Below are 23,052 nucleotides of genomic sequence, written 5' to 3'. Positions count from 1 at the left end.
GGTTTGAGTCAAGTCTCCAGTGTCTAGGGTACGAGTCCAAAACAAAAAGTCTCAAGTTTGAGTCGAGTCTCAAATCTCTAGGAAGCTAGTCCAAATCAAGTTTCGAGTTTCTGACTTTGGAGCCCAAACCGGATCTTGAGTCTCTGGGGTTGGAGCCCAAGGTGGATCTTGAGTCTCTGGTGTGCGAGTCTAAATCACATCTTGAGTCTCTGGGGTGCAAGTCCAAGTCGAGTCTCAAGTCTCTGGGATTGGAGGCCAAGTCGAGTCCCAAGTGTCTGGGGTTGGAGCCCGAGGCAAGTCTCGAGTCTCTAGGGTTTGAGCCTGAGTCGAGTCTCAAGTCTCTAGGGTGCAAGTCCGAGTCAACTCTTAAGTCCAACTTGAGTCTCAAGTCTCTAGTATGCCTGCCCGCCCGAGTCAAGTCTCAAGTTCAAGACGAGTCTCGAGTCTCTGGGATGTGAATCCAAGTCTCTAGTTCAAGTCTCCATTTTATAGGGAGTCTCTGGGGCTGAGTCCAAGGCGTGTCTTGAGTCTCTGGGGTGCGAGTTTGAGTCAATTCTCGAGTCTCTGGGGTGCAAGTCTAAGCTAAGTCTTCAGTCCCTGGGGATGGAGCCCGAGGCAAGTCTCGAGTCTCTGGGGTTGGAGTCAGAGTCAAACCTTGAGTTAGAGTACAAATCAATAAATTAATTCTCAAATCTCTAAAATTTAAGACCGAGTCAAGTCTCGAGTCTCAGGGGTGCAAACTTTAGCAGAGTTCTTATGCTAGGCTTGCCTATCATTTTAAATCGTTGTGTATAAGAGCGGCTGCTAAAAGTGTAAATGTATGTTTACAGACATATATGTGTGTTTAGTACACAGCTCATCCTTTTGTTATGGTAAAAGCCTGAAAGTGAAGCATCTATGAATAAAAACTTGTGGTGTATCTTAATTTGTTAACATTAGTTTACCTTTCAGCAGTGTTATGTGTGTGGTCATTGTGTTGATCAGTATGAACAGCTTTGATAGATTTTTGGACAGTAAATGTTAAATGTTAGATATATTTAGATATAAAGATATTTTAAAATACTCCTAAAAGTATTGTGAGAATGTTTGTGATGTTTCAGCTCAAACACTAAAGTACTGACAATGTCATGTCAGTTAACTTACACAGGAATACAGTAAAAAATTTTTATTTCTGTTTTCTGATGGCTGTTCCTCATCAGACTGTACTCCAGCGTATATATTCAATCTCCTGGTCACAAAAATGGCAGCACATTCATAGAAAAGACAGATTTACACAACACTACCAACACCAACCGGTATGTAGTAACTGCATAGTAACAAGCAGCTGATTGAATGTCAGCCCGTTTTGCCATTATTTTATGAATTTCTTTTTACCAATTGTTTGCTTTAGGCATAGGCCCCCCACCCGTGACCCAGGAGGATAAGCAGCTTAGATAATATGTGTGTGTTTGCACTTCTGTTTAGCTGGCCTTTGGTAGATCCCAACATCGTACACACCATGCGTCATGAAAGCATCATTAAGTACTGTGATACATGTTTTCCACATGGCCCACCCTGAGGTGCACTGGGAAAAACACAAAGGCTTGCATGTGCATGCTGTTGCTACTAGGGTGGATGACTGAAGGTGTGCATCAGGCCGTTAAGGTGTGTTTTTTGTGTATATGCACGAGTGTGTGTGTGGGTGTGTGTGTGTGTGTGTGGTGTGTAGGGCGTTTCCTGGTAAGAGGACCACAAAAAAGAACTAAAGCCTCCTCAACACACCTGGACTATTGACACTCCCAAAGTTAAAGCCTCAGTCTCTCTCTCTCTCTCTTCTCTCTCTCTCTCGCTCCTTCTCTGAAAATATCTCTCACCTTCTTTTCTCTCATTTTTTACTCAGTGTCACTTTCACCATTTGACTTCAGTTTGTCTTTTCTCAGTAAGATCTTTTCTGAGCACCATAAGTAGCAAACTAATATGGCTGTGGGGCTTTTCTTGTACATTTTCAAGACAAATGTTCTGAATTTGTAGGAAAACATGAAAAAAAAACAGATTTTTAAACCAAATTTACATATTTTATTTCTTCAAATTGATGAAGCAAAACCATCCATGTTTAATTTCTGGCGAGATTGGATAAAATATAATCCACTTCCAGAAGGAAATGGAAAATAAGTGAAAGATTGGAGAAGGTAAATCTCCATTTTTGTTCAGGCTTTAAACAATCCACAGCTTTATCTGTTCATCCTTCCACTGTGAGAAGACAATTCAATGCTGTCAGTCTGAAAGGATGTGTAGCTGTCAAGAAGCTGTTACAGAGAAAACGAAAAAGACATGTCCAATAGAGCACCGAAACCAGACATCTGAGAGTCAGAGTGAGGTTTTATGGACGGACGAGTCTATATTTGTAACTCATTACCTGAACCATGAGAAAAAGAAAATGCAACAAACTTTTAAGACTGAACTTTGTGTACAAGAAACCTACATTTCTTTTAAAAGCTGAGAGCAAGTCTCCTGAAAAGAATGGAAGTTGTAATAAAGGCAAAGAGTGGGTCCACCAAATACTGAAAAATCTGATATTATATTTAGTTGTTGAGGCTTCTGGGTGAGTTTCTGTTAAATATGCTCCCTGAACCCTGAAAAATGAATAACTTGTACTTAATGGCTGTTTTGACTGGAAATTAAATACATGAAAGGGCGGCCTGTGACTTGGACAGTACTGTAAGACCCACATCCTTACAATAAACACACTGTATGTGTGTGCGCTTTCCTTCAATCGTTCCCTCGACTCTATAAAAAGACACTGATAGCTCTGTCAGTCTCATTAATCAAATTCATCAGGTGCTCCTTGACTAGTTCTGTTTTTTATGTTAAGAGAAACTCATCCTTGATCAGAAAGCAGTTGTGGGAAAGCGCCATTCAATAAGCCAACAGCTCCTAGACTTACTTTTCACTTCTTTGTTCTCGGGTTTCTGCAAAAGCAGTCTCAAGCCCATCCCTGTACCAACCCTGTAATAGACTTCTTTGTTCTACATTTTCATAACACTTTTACACACTTTATGAATGTATCAGTAGGAAGGAGCTTTCAGAAAATGTAAAGTATAACGGAAGGGAAGGGATAGGCAGATGGGATGCAGAGACATTAGGGGTGTAAATCTCTGACCTCACAATGATTCAGCTGGATCTTTAGGAAGTAATTCTGTACATCATGGAATCTCAGCTAGCTTTCACTTCAATTTGATTAGATTATTTTGGAACGAATCTGAATTACTTTTAAAAATAAACAGAATACACAAATGTGCCTGGTGGGACTATTTATGCAGTATTGAAACGTCGAACAAATCCAGATAAAAAACAACAGAGCAAGCTTTTTTTGGGGTTTTACATTCGTAAAACAGCCTGAGTGTACTTCAGCAACATTAACATAATTTGTTAGCACTGATGCATTTTCTCCCCTAATATCTAGCCAGAGGTGTGTAGAGTATCCTAAATCCATACTGAAGTAAATACATTATAGCTTAAAGTGAAACAATGACTCAAGTAAACAGTACTATTCCAAAAACTACTTAAGCAGAAGTAAAAAGTATCAAGTAAACAAAAACACCTCTGCAGCGCAACTCCGTACATTCAGTATCTATCAGTGGGGTCCAAAAGATCATTAGTGAAAATGCTTCTATTTCGCATTCTTTTCTAATGTAATATAAAGTTTTTATTTAAAAAATGAAATTATCAGCACAACACTTGAGTGAAAAGTAGAATGTTGGACTGTTTACATGCATTTCTTAGTATTTGCTACGTCCCCCTTATTCTTTATTGGTAGCATGTGCTTAAGCTGGCATGGACCTCACAAGTTTGTGAAAAAGCCTTTGATCGGTAGATCAAATACACCTGAGAGTTGTCTGAACACAAGCTTCAATGGAAGGAATGAAACAAAAAAAAAAACAAAAAACATTTTTGTACAGAGGCCTAACATGGTCAATTTCACAAATTTGCTACAATTTAAATGGTGACCTAGAAAGAGCACATAATTCCAAACATTTTTTTTCATTTTCATCTTCATAACTTTTCATTTTAAATATTTCCAGGTTTAAATGAACAAAATACCAGAAGTACCAGCACAGGAATTGAAGTTTATTAGACTCTATTAGACTTGTATTTTTCTTTTTTGAGATCCGTTTGGGATGCTTTTTGGTATCCTGTCTTCAAACTAACACAATGACACTGACCGCAAAACAAGAGTTATTCATAAATGTTGGTGACTAACATGTAACTGGGGAAAAAGTAGCTTATTTTCCTCATTAACATACTGGACTAGAAGTAAAATTATTTGAAAATACTCAGGAAAGTACAACTCTATGAATGTAAGTACATGTAACTGAGAAAAATGTAACTTGTTACTACAAGGCCTGTTTTCAAGAAGATACACTAATAGAGACACATCAGGAGTCTTTGAAAAACAAGAGTTATCATAACTTCTGACTGGTGATATAAGAAGCTTAGAGGGCCGTGGTGAGTAACGTTTGTTTATTTGAGCTTGAGCTGTTTCTGTAGTCAGTCGGGAATGTCTAAGTAAGATAATCAGCCAATATGGTTACTTTAGGCTTGTACTTTAAAGCTGCACTATGTAAGATTAGCGGATTTGGGGACCTCTCTGGTGGAAATGTATAACTGCACAAAAGTGTGGAGAACAATTTATAGCATCGGTTGTGCTTCGGACTCCTTCCCTGAGTGGATGAATCTGACGACTGCAAGCACGATAAGAGAGTTTTTGAAAAGAGCTCAGTCAGTGGAAGGACGTGTCTTCTGAGGACGTAAATGAAAGATATACTATTGTCATCATAACTTCATCGGTATACAGTTGATTTTGCATTTGAGGCCTAAACATCTAGCCAGACCTTCTTTTTGAACGTGCACACATGATGTTAATACGTGTAATATGTGTGTCGTAGTCTGTAAAACTCCCATGCCTTATTTCAGGCTTTACAAGGCAACTTGCAGCATATTTTAGCCTGTTTTTTTCCTTTTAACTTAATAATGCTACTTCTTACAATTTGGATTAACAAAAACTCTTTACATATTGCAGCTTTGATAGTTGAAACAATGAACAAATAAAAAAGACATTATACAGGGTGATTTAAAAAGATGCATCCGATTTCAAAACGATTTATTTCACCTGTGAATCATTACAGAACAATGCAGTAAACTGTAAATGGCTTAAGTGAGCATAAAGTTTATTATGTAATTTTACAAGTGCTTAATATGAACCTCCTCCAGCTGTACGGACAACATCAACGCGATAGTCCAATTCATCCCATACTCAATTGAGCATATCGGGTGTCACGATACACTTCGGCTCTTTCGATGCGATTTTGGAGAACATACAGTGTTGTGGAACCAACAATGAACACTCTGAGCTGTTGGAGCTTCACTACTGACAAAAACCACGTAGCACAGTTATGACAGATTCATTCTTATTAAAGTGGAGAACGCAAAACGCTTTCTGCTCAGGAGTCACCATCTCCTCGCAGACTGAAGGGAGCCATCTTCCGGTGACAGTCAGAAACTCTATGACCCCCTCTTTCAATTGGTATGTGATTGGTTCCTAGGCGCCTCACGGTTGTAAAAATATGGTGCTTTGAAATCAAATGAATCTTTTTGAATCACCCTGTATTGTTAATCGCAATTATTTATATGGCAAATTTATTGTCAGCTAAAACGTCAAGATCAGGACAGGCCTTTTTACAACCTACAAGATAGAGTGGAAACTGCTACTACTCTGCCTGCCTGGCATCTGTCATCTCAAACTATGATACAAACGTCTACGCATAAGAGTTGACATGAAACGACGATGCTGATGATTCCAACCACATGAGCAACAACCAAAATAAGAGAGCAGAAACAGCAGTGCCACTGCCACAGTTACCATCAACTGAAGAAGACGAAGCAGAAACACTTTGTCTTTCACGTTCATCACTTTTTATAACACCACAAAGACACACTTCTGGTGTATGCTAATTTACATCAGCCACAAGATCCAGACTGCAACAATTCCGTGACATAAAAGTGCAAGAAATATTCAGTGACTACTGAGTGTCTGCTAGCAAGCTGTCATTTAAAATAATGCTTATCTTCTTTAAATCATAAGACCAAAACGCTGAGATCCCATTTAAATCTGGGATTTGTTTTCCATTTAAACTTGGAAATGAACAACAGAAAGTTTTAGAAATTTGAAACATCTGAAACAAAGAAATATTATGAGAAGTAAAACAAAGACAAAATATTCAAGATACTGCACAATTTCTGCTCACAAGTCAAACTGACGACCATGTTGAGGCCTTTTTTTCAGTCTTATCTCTTTCAGTGAAGCTCATGTTCAGAGACTCTCAGTAAGAATTAATCTCTTCATCAGAAGGTTTTGCACAAATGTGTAGAGTCCATGCCAAGTTATTAAAGCAAAAAGACATATCACATATTAGTAAATTCTGAAATTCATTCATTCATTGCTATCAAATTAGAAAGAAATGCAAAATAAAAGCATTTTCACTAGTGGTCTTAAACTTTTGGACCCCACTGTATGCTGGCTCTTTCAAGGTTGTTAAGAATATGACTACAGAAGTCTGACTGTGTACAGTCAAACAAAAGCACAAACTCAGAATCTAGCCGGTAACATCTAACAGTAGTTTTCCACTGTCTGTGGGAAGTGGTGTAGGTCAGCAAAACACGGAACAAGCTGGCAAGTACATATTCCCCACACACACACAGATCACAGTGACCTACTCTCATAGATGAACAGCTCATGCAACACCAGCGATGCATAGCAATGAAAAAGAAAAATTCCTCTACAAAAGTTTTTTTTTAAAAGATTTTTTGGGATGTTTCTACTTCCCTTGGGTGTAAATGTTTGTCGACTTTCACTTTTACTTCACCACATTTTCAAAAGCAGCTACACATCCCCTCAAAGACTCCATAGTGCTCTCCACACTCAGTTGGTATCCCATGGTTATGACCAGCTTGTGCATGCTGCATGGACATTTTTTTGCAAAAGCATACTAAAGTAACATAGTTTTGTTAGATACAGATGGCAGACTTCATTTTTGGTTTGTAAGAAGGACCATCTAACAGGCTTGAGCTGACTGATGATAGCATAATCAATCGCCGATAGTTTCTACCGAGACTGTCGATAAAGGTGGACAATTGAAATGTCTGAAAACAGCTTTAAACTTTAATGCACAAAACTAATTACACTTGTCTCGTTCTTTTAATGAGTTTTCGTTTAAGGTTTCAGAACCTTCTGTAGCAGCTCAAGGCAGAACTTTTTTCCCCCCAACCTGTTGTCGTGCTTGTTAAACTAATAAAGCCATGTAGCAGCCTTCCACACACTGAATAGCTCCACTAACGAAACATGAACCTGGGCTTAAAAGACTTTTACACTGTGATTATATCAGTTATTAAGAACAATTAGACAGAGCACAGCTACAATAACAGTCACCTTTAGGCTGCACAAGCGTTCATTTATTTTAACAAGAAGTGATTTATAGGCTGTAAATAAGCAATTAATTATACTTATGGCAAACACTACCAAGCCATAACCATAGTGAAAACAAAGTTAGGTTTGAACAAAGAACAACATTTCTCTGGTTTAAGCAGGCACAGCAGGCAATGTGATATAAAACATGTTACTGGAGAACGGCACCATACGAGGATCGTCAGTGTCTCAGCGTGAGAAGCATGGCTGTCAAGGCTCAGGAGACTGAGAATAAAAAACCACCAAGCTTACATTAAGTCAGTCTAAAGGATCTCCTTTTCAACCATCTTCTTTTTTATTTTCTTGTCCATTATACCAGTGAAATCAACTTTTTGTGTTGTTCTATGTGATCATATGATGCATTATTTGCATTTTGACCGGCTGTTTCATGAAGGTGTCACAAAGTTCACATGACCACAACTGCTGCAGCTGAACTTCAAACAAGTTGCAAGTTACTTTAAATAAAAATTTTGTTTATTTACTTTCATTCAACATTCAAGCAACTAAAGTTACATCAAAGTTTTACCGTATAAAGCCAGCCTAATATGACTTATTACTTCAAGACTTCTACTTGAATCTTGTTCTCATGGGTCACTTCTAAAAGTTTTATTTGAGTCATTTTTAGTAAACGCATCATGAGTTTTACTCAAGTATGACTACTAGCGCTATTAGGTACACTGCACCACATCAACACACACCACCACGGAGGCCAGGAATTCTTTGTCAGCTGTGTCAGTTCTTAAGTATCATTTGTGAGCTTCTAAAACCACACAAGCGTCATTTCTGGGAGGAAGTTAAGGTAAGACGGAATAAACAGGAAGCTGACGTAGCCCATCTATAGCCCATCAGTCTGTCGCCATGCACAATTTGGGTTAGCTGTCCTCTAGTACTTCATAAATGGTCATCAGTGGTTTCTGAACCACTCATGGTTGAATATTTTTAAGTGGTGGACCATTCTGACACTGACACATGTAAAACCAGTGTTCATAAGACTACATGGCACCTATATAACCCTTTCATGACAACTGATAAAAAATCTATACAAACATTTATTTAGGTTTATTCCAACAAATGTCAGTTGTCATAGCAGTTGCTGAGACGAAACACACTTGTTGGAATAAGACTTTAGAAAACATTACACAGGTTTATGTAAGTTGTCATAAAAGGCTTACATGGACCATTTTATAGAAGTAGCTCAGACTGCAGTCTCACACGTTCATATTTAGGACTTAGATATTAACAAGGATTGTGTTATGGTTTATATAAACCCAAAGCATTAATGGAGACAGTAATGGATTAATTGAGATAGCAATAAGTTAAATATATACAAGATAATGATTTATTGTAGTTTCCATTGAGAGGCGTCTGTCCCAAATCCTAAGTTTTAACTTGCAAAAATAAAATTATGTATTTTTTTTAGATCTTTATGATTTATTTTAAAGTAAAGCTGAAAGATTTAGATTTATAATAAGTTTAACTTTTAAATAAAATAACTTATAATAACTGTTGTAGTGTATATGCAGAGCCTTATTTTAGCTACACTCCTGCATTTTAGAGCAGGAAGTGAGACTGCATCCCTGCCCCTCATGGCCACATGGTGAGCAGTTTATCACAAAGTTTCTCACCAATCATTTTCTGCAATTAATTAAATCTTTGTGTTTTAATGAGAAATACCATGATTTTAAATGTGCAACTGTTCAAAACTGTGTTTGCTAGTCATGTACTGGCTAGTATTTCTATGAGTTATGCTCAAATTAGCTAAACATGTCTCAACTGAAACATTTCGTTATGATTTCTTTGGTAGTGACAAAACACAATATTCAGTCATTTGTTTCAATAAAATAAGCATTAAGGCATAGGGTCGTTCAAGGCAAAAGGATTTTAGGCTAACGTCCTAGTCAGTTAGAAGTCCTAAATGGGTTTTAAACTCTGAGGCTGAACCAGTTTGGTAGAAAGATCCATATAATTGACTCATAGCTTTATGAATGCTGCCCTTCGGCAAACTGTACCAACCTTAGTAATGCCACATTGCCAAATACACTTACACCAGCACCACACACAAGCATGTGAGTGTGTTTGCAGTGAATAAATGAGCTAAAAGTTGGCTGGCAAACTGTGCACAACAGATGGGCCACAATCCGCAACTGTAACTACAGCCACCTATATAGACTAGTGGTGTTACACCGCAATGTGACATTGTGATATGGCAATGTAATGTACATTGTAGACAGAGATAAAGCAGCATGGAGAAAGAACATTCTATTAACTATGCCATATAATGCAACAGCACTGCCTGAACACAAAAGTTTGCAAATGATCAGCACCAATCAATGTAATCTAAAACTCTTCCTGCCTCCCAGTTCTAGTGTTGGTAGTAAGTTGTGCAGCAACATAAGTTATCATTTTTTTCATTCAAACCTCAAAATATTGTGAGAGTACTGAATCGTGCACATAGTATTTTGAATCGAATCGAATCGTGAGCTAAGTGTATTGTTACCCTCGTAATGTAGACCTTATAGATTCATTAAAGTTCTTACGAGTCCCTATGAAGTGGCCAGTGAGTGGAAGTCTAAGGTAAACATTCCTATAAACTGGATGGTAAATGTATGTATGTATGTGCATCTTACTTTGCCTTCCAGACTCTCTGGTTCTTCACTGCTCCCCTCATCCAAGTCACTGTCTTCATCCTGTGTCGAGTCCCGCTTATTTTCAGTGGTGACGCAAGACACGCTCTCCGTTTCCGTGGCAATGCTATCATTCCTCTCCTCCTCTTCAATAGGGACCTCATTTGGAAAAACCTCTCCCTCGGCTCCACAAGATGGGCTATCGATCCCGCTGTCGCGATTTGGTATTTTCCCATTCGCTTCCGTCACTTCGTTATCCTGTACGTTGCAAGGAACCGCCATTAAACTACCACCGTCATGTTCTGTGTCGCTATGGTTACGCTCCAACTCGCTAAGGAGGCGCTCCACATCGCTGTGGTTGCCATCTGTGTCACTGTGGTTAATGTCCGACTCCTTGCCGTGGTCAAGCTCGTCTCGGCTACCTGTGTCGTTTGCACAGACAATTCGTAAACAGTCTAAAGTAGGTAAATCCATATCCTCTGAATTTTGAAGGGGATTAAGTGCAAGTTCATCCACAGAGAAAGAGTTGGCCCCTGGTTCGTCGAGCTGAAGCTGCTTTGGATTTTCGGGGGCGGAGTCACCCACACAGGTGGGCGAAGCCTCCATGCTCAGGTGCAGCTGTAGAGGACTCCTTGGTTGGACTCCTAGAATTGGGACTCTAAGAGGCAATAAACAAATCACACAAACTAATCAACAAACATGAATTATTCTATGTGAATTTTAAAGCTGCAGGACAGGAGCTGTGTAGCACTACTGGGAGTATGTTGCATAAAAAAATATATCTTGGCAAGTGAAAATATCTTAATTATAATTGACATATCCAATATTTTTCACGATAAGATTATGGAAAAACTTATTTATTTTCCACAGGCAGATAATTTAGTTTGTTTCAAGAAATAACACATAAAATGTCTAAGAAGTTAAATAATCATGTAGTATTCAACAATCTAAAAATGAGAACTATCAAATATGTCAACTACAAGATGTATATCACTTGCCAATGAGTCACAGGTCAACACATACAGACGAAAAGACTTCACATTTTCCATCTTCCCTTCCTTGCATCTGATTAACACTGACTGTAAAGTAATGCTCCAACAGCAACTGTCAACTCTTTATCTTTGTGTGTAATGTGTAGTGATAAGCCCCACTAATGTAGCATGGAATGACTCATTATGAGTATTCAGAACATTAACTAACTAATTCTCTGGGCATTAAAGCTAGTTTTTTGCTATTGCCATCTGACCTATGGCAGCAGAAAGAGAGAGAGAGAGAGGACAGAGTAAGAGAAAGTGAGACAACAGTCTGGCCTTGGCCTATTCCTCATATTGCAACCGCAGAACCAATATTTCCAAGGACAAGGAAGATACATCTGCAAATACAGCAATATTGACCACAATAAAAGGTCAAACACACACACACACGCATTTAAATATTGGGCAGTAGGGGAGCAATGCATCATGACAGTGATATTACAGTGCAAAACTGTGACAATATGCGGCAATGCATCATGGGGAACGGACATTATGTAATTTAATGCAATTGCACTGCCTGAATACCGAACGATCAGGACCAATAGCACTTCCTTCTCCCTCCAGCTCTAGCGTCGTAAGCAACAACAGGATTATAGGTATCACTTCTCTTCATTCATATTTATGTTCAAAATATCACAAGGATACCAAATCAAGTATTGATCAGTCTTTCGATTGTATCGAGTGTATCATACACACCGACAGGGCAGCATATCTTCTATACTGGTATCGCTGTCACACAACAATATGGATTTTCTTTTTATAGTGGTATTGTATATACCTAATGTCTTTTGATTTTGTTCAAATAAATCTGAACAAAAAAACTATGCCAAGTATTCAGACATATTAAAATACACAAATATGTAAATGTTAAACTTCTAGATATTAATGGCGCAAATAAAACCAAAAAAACGTTTTTTGTGCAAATTGCCCCAGGTGTCATTATAACAGACATGTAAAGATTTCATGCAATAAGCTCCTACAGTCCTACACTCCATCCAAAAATCCCCTGTTAAAAAAGAGGCACAGAGATCTGCCTCTAAAATTTGCACATTTAGGCATTTAGACAGATCAGAACATTTTCAGAACAACATACTCTGGTTACACGCAGCAAAAATAGAACTCTTAGACAACAATTCAGCTCGTTGTGTTTAGAGAAAGAAGGGTTGCATGTATAATCCCAAGAACACCACACCTACAGTGAAGCATGGAGGTGGGAGCATCATGATATGGCGCTGCTTCTCATCAAATGGTACTAGAGCACTACATGTCATCAAAGGCAAACATGGATTGAGTGATGTACCGAAGGATACTGGAGGATTGGGCAAGATAGGGGAGAAGATGGACATATCAACAAGACAACAAACCCAAACATACAACCAATGTAACTTAAGACTTGCATCCCGTTGAAATTTATGGAACTTTTTGAAACTGCAAGCCCATCAGGAAGGACCTTTGAGACCTTGGGGAACTTAAGATGGTTTAACAGGAGGAACGGACCAACATTTAACCAGTGCACCACAGTGCTGCAAAGAGCTAATTACTTCTTACCACAAACGTCTCAAAGCTTTGTTGTTACAGCCAACAATGGCTTTGGAACAAAGTTCTGAATATGTTTTCCCTTGTAAGTTTGTTTTTTTAAACCAGTCTTTGTTCTATTTATAAGTACAACGTCAAACGACATTCTGTAAGTAAATCTGAAATAGAAGAATGTTAAATAACAAAAAAAATAAGTTTCTGAATATGTGTTTCCTCACTGTGTATCTAAGATGACATTCTACTACCATTAAACAATTTTTTAAAAATTATATTATCCTTACCTGGCGTTCTCAAACTTCTCGATGAGTAGGCCCACACTCTTGGCAGGCTGGTTGTTCGGCTCGGAGGCCAGAAATTTGGGCTTGGGTGGAGGGGTTGGGAGAGGGCGGCACGGTGCCGGAGGAATTCGCAGTAGCTGCTTGTCCTGCCCCAAAGCCAGCAGGTGCGCAGGCTTAGGGGGCACTGAAAGAAAGAGAGAGACAGGAGGAGAAAGATTCAGGCAAGTTTCATCACCACAGCAACAGCAAACTTCGAGTTTTCCAGCTTGCATCCAAGTGAGGAAGCCTCCATATTAGTTATATCCAAATCCACTGACAGGTAAAACAAAACAAACAGCAAAATATCAAAAACAGAAAACAAAACAGCTTTAAAGAGAAGACAGAAAGGTGCAGACTCGGGCAACTCAGTGACTGACAGCTTCCTGCTTTGAGAACAGGAAGCAGAAATCATTCACTGTGGTTGCACAATAATACACACATACACACGCACATGCACACACACACACACACACACACACACACACGCACAGACAGACACAAAGGTCAGACTTTACAATACATAGTTTCTGCACAAATACAACATGCAAACACTTTGTATTTTTTTTTATATAGGGCTCTTTGCATGCTGTTGGCAGAGGCATGTGTCATGACATATCACACTGAGCTCTGATACGAGAAATGACACTGCGGATGCAGATATGTGCGGGCTGTCGCGCCGAGCTGTGCTCTTCCCACTTCCTTCCCTTCTCTCTCTCTCTCTCTCTCTTAATAGAGCAGCTACCAAAAAAACAGCCTTAGTCAAGCACACTCATGCTCCTACAAATACACATGAAAATTAAAAGAACCAGAATGGACAGAAAAAGCGATACCAGGAAGTCTTTTATTTTCTAGTGACCATATTTAATAGCAGTGCAGCCAAACAGGCTCTAACTAGGCCCTCGTTGTAGTGTAGCCACCATCACCAATTACTGCACCTCAACAACAGGTGGTAGTAGAGGCTGTCATGAGGAGTGGACACGAATGGCCATGGTCTCTCTTGTTGCCCCTCAAATATAATGCATATTTGGCACAACTATACACAGTGGCGAGTGGCAGAACTAAAGGGTACTATGTTTCATGTACATTATAACGGCAGACGGATGACCGCAAACTAGATATCCATGTTTTTCAATGGAGCAGTGATGAAAAATTCTGCTACAGCAACAGCACAGTACTGCAGGGGTCAGTGGAACGGTCCATTAAGGGTCCCAATTTTTGCTGTCAGTAACAACAGAAGTATCATGGTGACTGAATGTTTGTAGCTAAAGTCCAGCCACAACTGTTATGTACAACAAAACTTGAACTATAACAACATTTTTTTTTTTGGATTAAATAGTGGCATCAACCCACACATTGGCAGAAATGCCACTGCCATTCCAATAATGTTATCACCATGGCAACATTTACATGCCTACATGCCACAGTCAGTCATGTACCGTCGCTGCTGGTGCAGCGGTGGAATCAACTAAACCAATAGGTTTGTGTGTAAAATAAGACTATTTAAAAAAAAATATTTTAGAATAATAGCAAGTTTCTCACTTATATGTTAGGCTGGCTCCCAATGATAAAGCTTTCATGCAACTTTAGTTGCCTTGGAGAAGGGAGACATCTAGCTGCCCCTTAAAAGCAAGTTTGAGTCAACACTTCCCCATGGCTTTGAACTGAGCGTGCCTTCTGACTCAGACAGAACCACTGGCAATTCTAGGACTTGTTTTTTTTTTTTTAGGTGGGGCCATAATGGGGCCACAGATTATTTCAGGGCCAAATAAATGCCTTAAAGAGTGCCATAATTACTCTCAATATCTATATATTTGTGTATATTATTCGCATCATACACATATTATTTAGAGTGTTTTACATTCAGCAGCAGACATGGTAAAATTTAATCACACCAATTACAGACATGCAAATTCGTAAGCAGTGAAAAATGGGACAAGTTCAGAAACCAATTCAGTGTACAGGGCTGAGAAGCTTGGAACATTTACCTTACAAAACTTTAGTTATTTTAAATGAAAATGAAGCATTATGGTGCATTCATATGGGTAAACAGGGAACTGCTGTAGAACAGAGGGGCCCAGTCCTGGCCCTGGAGATCCACCACGCTGGAGAGTTCAGATCCAACATTCCTGTGTCTAATTTTCAATGAAGGCATCTATTAACTGGATCAGGTGTGTTATATAAGAGCTGGAGCTAAACCCTGAAGGCTGGTTGATCTCCAGGACCAGGACTGGGTAACCTTGACAGATAAAGATTCAGTTCACTGAGGTCAACAACTATGACAATTCAAGTCATGCCAACAACTGTACTGCTTTCCAGGTATTTTGAAATATTTGTTTTAAATAACTTATTGCTTACCATACCAATGTCAGTGCGTACAAAATTTGGCAAACATCTCCTTTTAAGTTCCCTCCTCAATAGTTATTATAAGTAGAGGCTTTTCTAAAAACTCACTGTCATTTGTGTTCTATCTGCTCAAAAGCCTATACTGGTGCCACAACGTGTGAAGTGCTTTGACCCCTACGATTGCCACTTGTGAAGTAATTTGCAAATGGTCACTCAGCTCTCATAAGGAGTACAGTCCACAAAAATCAACGTATTTTACATCAACTTCAGACGAAAACAAAAAGGTACCTGACGGCCTTGGTTGCAAACAACGATAATTTACTCATACTAGTCTTCCAGTGCCCCTGTAGCCTCGCCCCTAGATCTGACTCTAGATCCGCCCCAGATCCGTCCCTGGACAGAAAAATTTTAACAACTTCTGTAACTATTTATATTTCTGCTAGAGCTTAAGGGTAGTGTTGATCACCAGTATGTTTTTTTTCACTCACACTCAAAATAAATGAATTGCCGAGTTGTTTTTTTTCTGAGGTGCCTCAAACTGCCTCTCGTCAAACAACACTGATTGATTAGAACCCAAACCCTAATCCAAGCTGGAGGCAGGAGTTAAGATTATCAAAAACAATGATGAAATTCAGGAATGAAAGACAATTCTATCAAGGCTGCTAAACCAAACTCGAATCCTAAAACGGTCAGTAAAACTTAAAGGCTTGTGACCAACTCAGAGGCCAAAACCTGATCAGATAATATTTAAGAAGAATTTCTGGTATGTACCAATTTATTCAGGAAAATTACACAACAAACAATGCTCGTATGTGAACCACCTCTCTTTGCTCCCTAACTTGTTATGCCAACCAGTAGAAGCCGAAACACAATGCAAGCTCTTGTAACTGATCAGTCTTTTTGCTTGCCCTGAAATTCTGCCAGCTACTTCAGGCTTTACTTCTTGGTATTTTGTGGGTTTTCAAGCATGAATCTCTCCTTTCAAGGCCATATGCTTCAGCTTCCACTCACAGCATTCTCCTTCTACTTAGAACAGAACATGTGAACAGAATTCAGCGCTGCAAGGTCAGCTCTTTATGCAGCACTCTCATGCATGACCACTGTTAACACAACAGACACAACAGATTATGTGTTAACAGATGAAAATTTGCCTTTGATTTGATACTTTCACATCTTGCTTTTGATGAGTGTCCCAATTTTGGCATGGCTCAAACTGTGTAACTGTGACTATTAGAGAAGTTTGGGTCATAAATATCAAACCTCTAAATGTCAAAAACAGCTCTTTAATAATGCTAATTTTCTGCTAGCTCCCCTGTGGGACTCTGGTAGTCTGTTGGCACTAAGCTAACTTTCTGGCTGATTTAGACTGAACACAGTCCATATTTTCTTTGAAGCTTGTAACAGACATTAACATATATGTCACCTTCTTACGGTCTTACAGTGACTCTGTCAAGAGCCCTGGCATAGAGCTGCAACCACTTCAAATAACAATGGCTTTAGAGGACCAAGGGTTTCCCACTGCTGCTAAGTAATGGTTCACTGTTGCGGCACAGGCAAACATCTGTCAATTATTGGTGCTGGTTTAAACTAACATAAATCAAGTGATTGCTTCCAGCAGCTGACTTTACTAGAGGCAGTTGCTTTACATTTACATTGATCAAACAATGAGGCTCAGCCTTTTTTATGCCCTGCACACAGTCAGTCAAAAAAAAAGGTCACGACAATGACGCCTTTATGGTTAATTAGCTCAGTCTCACCCTGAAAATATCTGAGAAATCTAACCTCAAACTGAAATAAGTTAAGACTAAGAAAACAAAAAACCTTTATCATGTTTAAAAAAAAAGAAGAAGTGGCCCAGTCATTGGCCACATATTCTCATTGGCCAATTTCAGGCTTTTTTTTTTTGTTTGTTTGTTTTGATTTATTTCTGAACGTTCAGGAATTCTTAAGTGATCATTCTTGACTTCCTGTTTCACTGGGATATAAAGAGGCTGAATTCCCATAGTCATTCATCAACATGGGGAAGATTAAAGTATATACTACGGCTGGGCGATAAAACAATAACAATAATTATTGCGATATAACTTTCCTCAATAGAAATATAAGAAATGTTCAATAAATGTTTGATATAATAGATCATTCTCACACTTCTGTGTTCTAGCAACAGCCCTGGTGGCATTTTCTACTGCAAGGAAAGGGACACTACTCGGCTGTCGCCATGAGAGGGTGCACTTCTGAGTTTTTCGACATGATTGGAGAGGTGGGGGGTCAAGGAGTGAAATGAGTCGCCAAATATACTTTGGCAACATCTGAAATGTGGAGTTATATATTCCTTGTTTGAGAGGAGCGACTGGCGATCTGTTCTCCTGTGACCAAGTGTGAGTGACGAGATAAGTGGCGTAACTGTACTGTCCTACAGCGAACTCACCTCTAACATCCTAACAAGCTTTAGCAGCGTTAAATCACGTCTGCACCTCCCAACTACAGCGCTGTGTGTGTTACAGTGCTCAAACAGTCATATTTTAGTATCAATGCATTCCCAAGCAACGAAAGTGAAAGAAAGAAGTGGGTTCATGTTAGTTACAGCCCTGATTTAAACGAAAGTAAACTGGGGTGTGTGTGGCATTGGAGAGCGGGAGAACACTATCTTCCCAGGCTAGCTGTTTTCAACTTGAAGCACCGCTCTGTCACTCGCACAGCACGGCGAACTGATGTTACTGCAGATCAAACAAGACAAAAAAGCACTGATTTCAGTTTAAACATACCTAAAAGGAAGATGTTGTTTGTCTAGTGTTAGAGAATCACACTGCAGTTAATGCTTTTACACAGCGAGCGTCACACAGCGGGCGTGTTCAACTGTCCAATAACGTTGCGTGAGCGGCAGTTCGAAAAGATGTGGTTGCTGGCTTCACAGGTCTCGGAGGAAGCTTGCCAGCCTTCGCCATCCTAGCATTGGTAGTATCGTGTGATTGGGGGAGTCCTAACTAGTGGGTAGAATTGGAGATGATTAAATTGGGGAGAAAATTGGGTAAAAATCCCCCAAAAAAAACAAAAACAAAAAAAACTACTATACAGAAATCCAGACGTCTGCTAGCTGGTGTCTGAATACTGTGATATGCTCTGACGTGGTAGGAGTCATGGCAGTAAGACGGTGTGGTCCATCATTGACCTACCGAGCCAGCTAATGTTTGCTGTTTGCATTAAGCTGACACTGTAGAGAAACTAAACAGTTTAGCATTTGTAACCACACAGCTAAAAATAATCTGTTTTCTTTCTTAAATTATGATTATTACAAGAATTGTGGCCGTGCTTTTCCAGCTGGTAAAAACAGCTGACGCAAAACTTTCTCCCACTCTCCCATGACAGATTTGTGAATTGTTCCGCTGTTTGGTGAGTGTTTGTCGTTTTCCGACCATAAAGGATAGTTTAAAACCACCATTAACCACCCAGGAGCAAAAATCAGCCTTCAAACTTGAAAGAAATAATGATTTGACATTTACCGCAATATGTATCGATATCGACTGATATGAAATTTGTTTATTGTGATAACATTTTTGGTCAGATCACCCAGCTCTAGTACACACAAAAGAAACAAGGCATAAATGTGCTGACCTTCATCAATCAGGTAACGGCTAATAAAAACAACACACCTGAAAAGACCCATATTCACTGTTAGAGCACTAATTAAGAGTTTTAAAACAACTGGAGCTGTAGTGAATCAGCCTGCAAGAGGATGCAAGTGTATTTTGCCCCCATGTACAGTAAGGAGGATGGTTAGAGAGGCACACATCCCTCCAAGGATCATAGTTGGAGATTGGCAGAAGATATTAGCATTGTATGGTCACCAAGTCTCCAAAACTACAATTAGACAGTATTCAGAAGGCATGCCAGACAAAAAAAGCCTTTTCTTTCATCTAACCACAAACATAAGCACTACTGGAACTTTGACTGGAACTGGGTTCTATGGTCAGATGAAACAAAAATAGAGCCTTTTGGCCACAAAGCATTGAAGGCGGGTTTGGCGTTAAGAAAAAAAAAAAGGAATGGTTATACAGAAAATAACTTTACCGCCACTGATGGAGGATCTGTCAAGTTTTGGGCTGTTTTTTTCTTCCAAAGGGCCTGGAAACCCTTTTAATTTCATGGCATCATCAACGCCATGAAGTACAAGGGGATCTTTTTTAATGAAAATCTGGCTGCCTCTGTTTGGATCTTTCAGTAGGACAATGGTCCAAGACATATGTCCAAATCCACACAAAAACGGTTATTGACCACAGAATCAAGCTTTTGGCATAGTCATCCCAGTCCCCTGACCTAAACCCCACTGAAAATTTGTGGTTTCATTATAATTATTATTTTGATGAAGGTTTTTCTTTCACACTTACTTCAGTTAAAGAGATTTCTCTCATATTTTCAGAGTGAGACTGAGCTGATTAACCCCAAAAGACATTTTTTGTGACCTTTTTGATTTTTTACATAGGGTGCCAATAATTATGGAGCTGGCTGTAAAGACCTTGGTTGGGTTGATCTAGTTCAGAGATCCATTACCTTGAGGTTTCTGTGAGATAGCCTTCCTGGGTGCAGCTATGGGCTGTGGGCTGGGATTCTCTACAGTGTGGGTGTGGCATGGTCTGGGAGGAGGCGGGGCTTTCTTTTTCAGCACCAAATCCAATGATTCGCAGGAATACTGTAGGACTGAGGTGGAGAGGTCTAGAGAGAGAGAGACAAAAGGAAAAGAGAGATGAGAACCAACACACACACACACACACACACACACACACACACACACACACACACACACACACCTTCTGAAATATCTGAAACAAGAGGAGAAGCTCGACCTTCGTCAGGACGTTTTACCCAGAATGTCTCTCAGCCAGGGAGAGAGAGATTGCACCTATCGATCGGTCGATCAATACATGGTTTCCAGAGGTACAGAAACAGTGACACTCAAATGTACTCTTTTTCTCCATCCCTAGGCTAAGCCTCAGTCTATTTTAACTGCAAGGACTTCTCCTGCCCTCTCCAAAAATCTGAAAATGTTTTATTCAAACCACCAATAGTCCTGCCTTAAAGGGGAACTCAATTAAATTTTTACAATTTCTGCATAATTTAAGGGCCTATATCCGACACTTTTTTTTGTTCTGAGACATTGTTTTAGTCCCCAAAGAAAACTCAGAACGCACGTGTCCAATCATTATAAATTATAAATTTCTCTACAAGGAACGATTTCACATCAAACCACTCTGAATGACTTTAATGTCTCACTGTAGTGTGCATTCTAGCTTTGCTATTACAACAGTCTCCATCTGTAATTGGCTAAAAATGTGACCAACAACGAGCGTAGAACGCTACATAAGCTTTATAGGCATGCTGATATAACACACATCGTCATTAAAAAAACTCTTTGTTTTTGTTCTTTTACACTATTTGAAAATCACAGCAGACCTTCATATTGTGAGTACATTCTATAACGAATGCTCCAACAGAAATGGATAAAATTACTTGGAATAAAACCTTTTAAAGCACAGGTCAAAAATGCAGTTCATAATCCCAGTCCTGGAGCACCACAGCCTGGGATATTTTAGTGCTTTCCTGCTCTAACACACCCAGTTCAACACAGGAGGGGATTGTTAATGAGCTGATTAGGAGGATCAGGTGTGTTTGAGTAGGAAAAACATTCAGAACAAATATTCAGATAAGGGTTACTCCAAAATCTGGAACTCTGTTTAAGGGGAATTCCACAGATTTTTCTAAATTTCTGCATGATTTAATCTTTGAGAGGTAAAGCCATTCGGGGTGGAGAAACTTCCTCAGAGTTTTTCCATTTCCAGACCTCATGTCTACAGCATAAACAAAGCCATTTTGTTTACTATCACCAGCGAACCTACATATGTCTTAGGTTTCTTAACGTAATGTTAGTAATGGTACAATAAAACAAATGGTGCAAGATGGGAATTTGAGCGGGATTCATGCTGTTTGCCAAATGGTTCCACATTCTCTTTAATGACCAGGGAAATGTAGTACGCTATATTTTGCTGACTGGGGCTTATTTGAAGGATACTAACTACCATTATGGAGATACAGGGTTTTCTTACAATAATGATGAATGCATTTCCTTAACACAATGTGGGATTATAAGGATAACGCTCATGCATGATGCTTAAAATACTGTTACATATGCCTTTCTAATGTTGTTTTCACACCTAGGTTGTCCACACCAGAGTTTGGGTTTTTGCGTTTGATATCTTTTTCATTTCGTCCGGTTGGTTTCACACTGCAAAGGCTGCAAAGTGCACCAAGTGTCACACGTGGGTGTTGAATAGTCATAAATTTTGCAGGGATACAAGCACTCTGTTACTCTCACTATAAAGATAGATAACAGAAAATATAGACACTTAACATATATGTGTATCACCGTCAAAAGCAATGATAAATCAACCTTACTTGATATCTGCTTACGATTGGTTTGTCAATTTGAGTTTAACCAATCAGGTCGCTGATGCTTAGCCAAAAAATATGTTACACAATCCCAAGTGTCAAAATCCACACACTTGTCAATCATTGCTTGTCTGCCTTATTAACAGCAGCTCATGCTGCAGGAACAATATGAACGTCTATCAAGAGTTTGCTGCTGAAACATGCAGGTTATACAGACAAGAAAGCACTGATGCGCTGCTAGAAGAAAAGGAAAGGACGCTCTGATGTTGAATTCCCTTGTTTGATGCAGACCACCGTAAAAGGGCTTTCCCAGTGTACCGGAAGTGTACCGGAAGCACACAAGCCTCACAACATTCAACGCATCACAGAGCGGATCTGTGTGAATGCAATACAGAGATTAGGAAACTTTGCTGATGTCACTCTCATACAATTTACCACCTTAAAGAGTCCAGATTACGCTCCAGTCAAGATTCAAGTCAAGACAAGGTCTATTTATATAGCTCTTTTTACAACAGGCGTTGTCACACGGCAACTTTAAAGAAAATTTGGATCCAAGCCCCAGAGCAAGAGAAAAAAACCTTAAGTGGAAACAAGAATAAGATTCTACAATTAATACACAATACAGAATATAGAAAAAAAAAATCAGCCTGTCACTGCATGGAAATATTTAGATTAAACAATAATAATCGATGACTACTGGTAGAGGCCTATCAGAGTAACAAATGACAGACAGATCAATAAAACCAGCAAATATTACTGACTAGTAACCACGTTACAGTGTTGCTGCTGAAGTCACTGTTACTGTCGCTGACTGCTGTTAGAGGCCCATCAATCTAACAAATGAGAGACGGATCTATGAAGACGAGTACTGTCAAAAGTACATCACCGTGAAGATTTTCTCTCTTTTTCTCTCCATACATGCTTGCATGGTTTATGCTTATGATAATCAGATGTAAATTTTGGCTTGCATGCCTCTAATGCCCTATATCATCCAGTGTGTTTGTGTACCATCTGTTTCCTAAGGGCTCACAACCAACAGTCTATCTTTGCTGCATTATTCCACAAAATGCTACTCCTGTCCTCCACTCAACACACACACACACACTTCCAGCCATCATCTGTCCTGGATTTCCACAGTGCTCTAGGCTGGTGTGGAATCAGCTTCCCTCCATTTCCCTTAATGAATCCCGTTTTGCCTCCTGCCCCATCAACACTCCCAAACTGCCTCAGAATTCCCACTAGCACTTTCACAGCTT

At 39.4% G+C, this 23,052-nt stretch overlaps 1 protein-coding gene across 1 annotated transcript in view; it reads right to left on the bottom strand.

Moving 5' to 3' along the window:
• fgd (faciogenital dysplasia) overlaps positions 1-23,052 on the bottom strand; it is a 109,953-nt gene that overhangs the window by 27,041 nt on the left and 59,860 nt on the right. The window contains exons 2-4 of the mRNA XM_036578935.1: positions 19,904-20,065; positions 12,977-13,157; positions 10,129-10,783 (exon numbers count right to left, since the gene is read on the bottom strand). Of these exons, the coding sequence (XP_036434828.1) occupies positions 10,129-10,783; positions 12,977-13,157; positions 19,904-20,065 (998 nt within the window). The remainder of the gene's footprint in view (positions 1-10,128; positions 10,784-12,976; positions 13,158-19,903; positions 20,066-23,052) is intronic.

Source organism: Colossoma macropomum, unplaced genomic scaffold, assembly GCF_904425465.1.
Source record: "Colossoma macropomum unplaced genomic scaffold, Colossoma_macropomum, whole genome shotgun sequence".
In the NCBI taxonomy this organism is placed as follows: Eukaryota; Metazoa; Chordata; class Actinopteri; order Characiformes; family Serrasalmidae; genus Colossoma; species Colossoma macropomum.
This window is presented reverse-complemented; position numbering and strand designations above follow the sequence as displayed.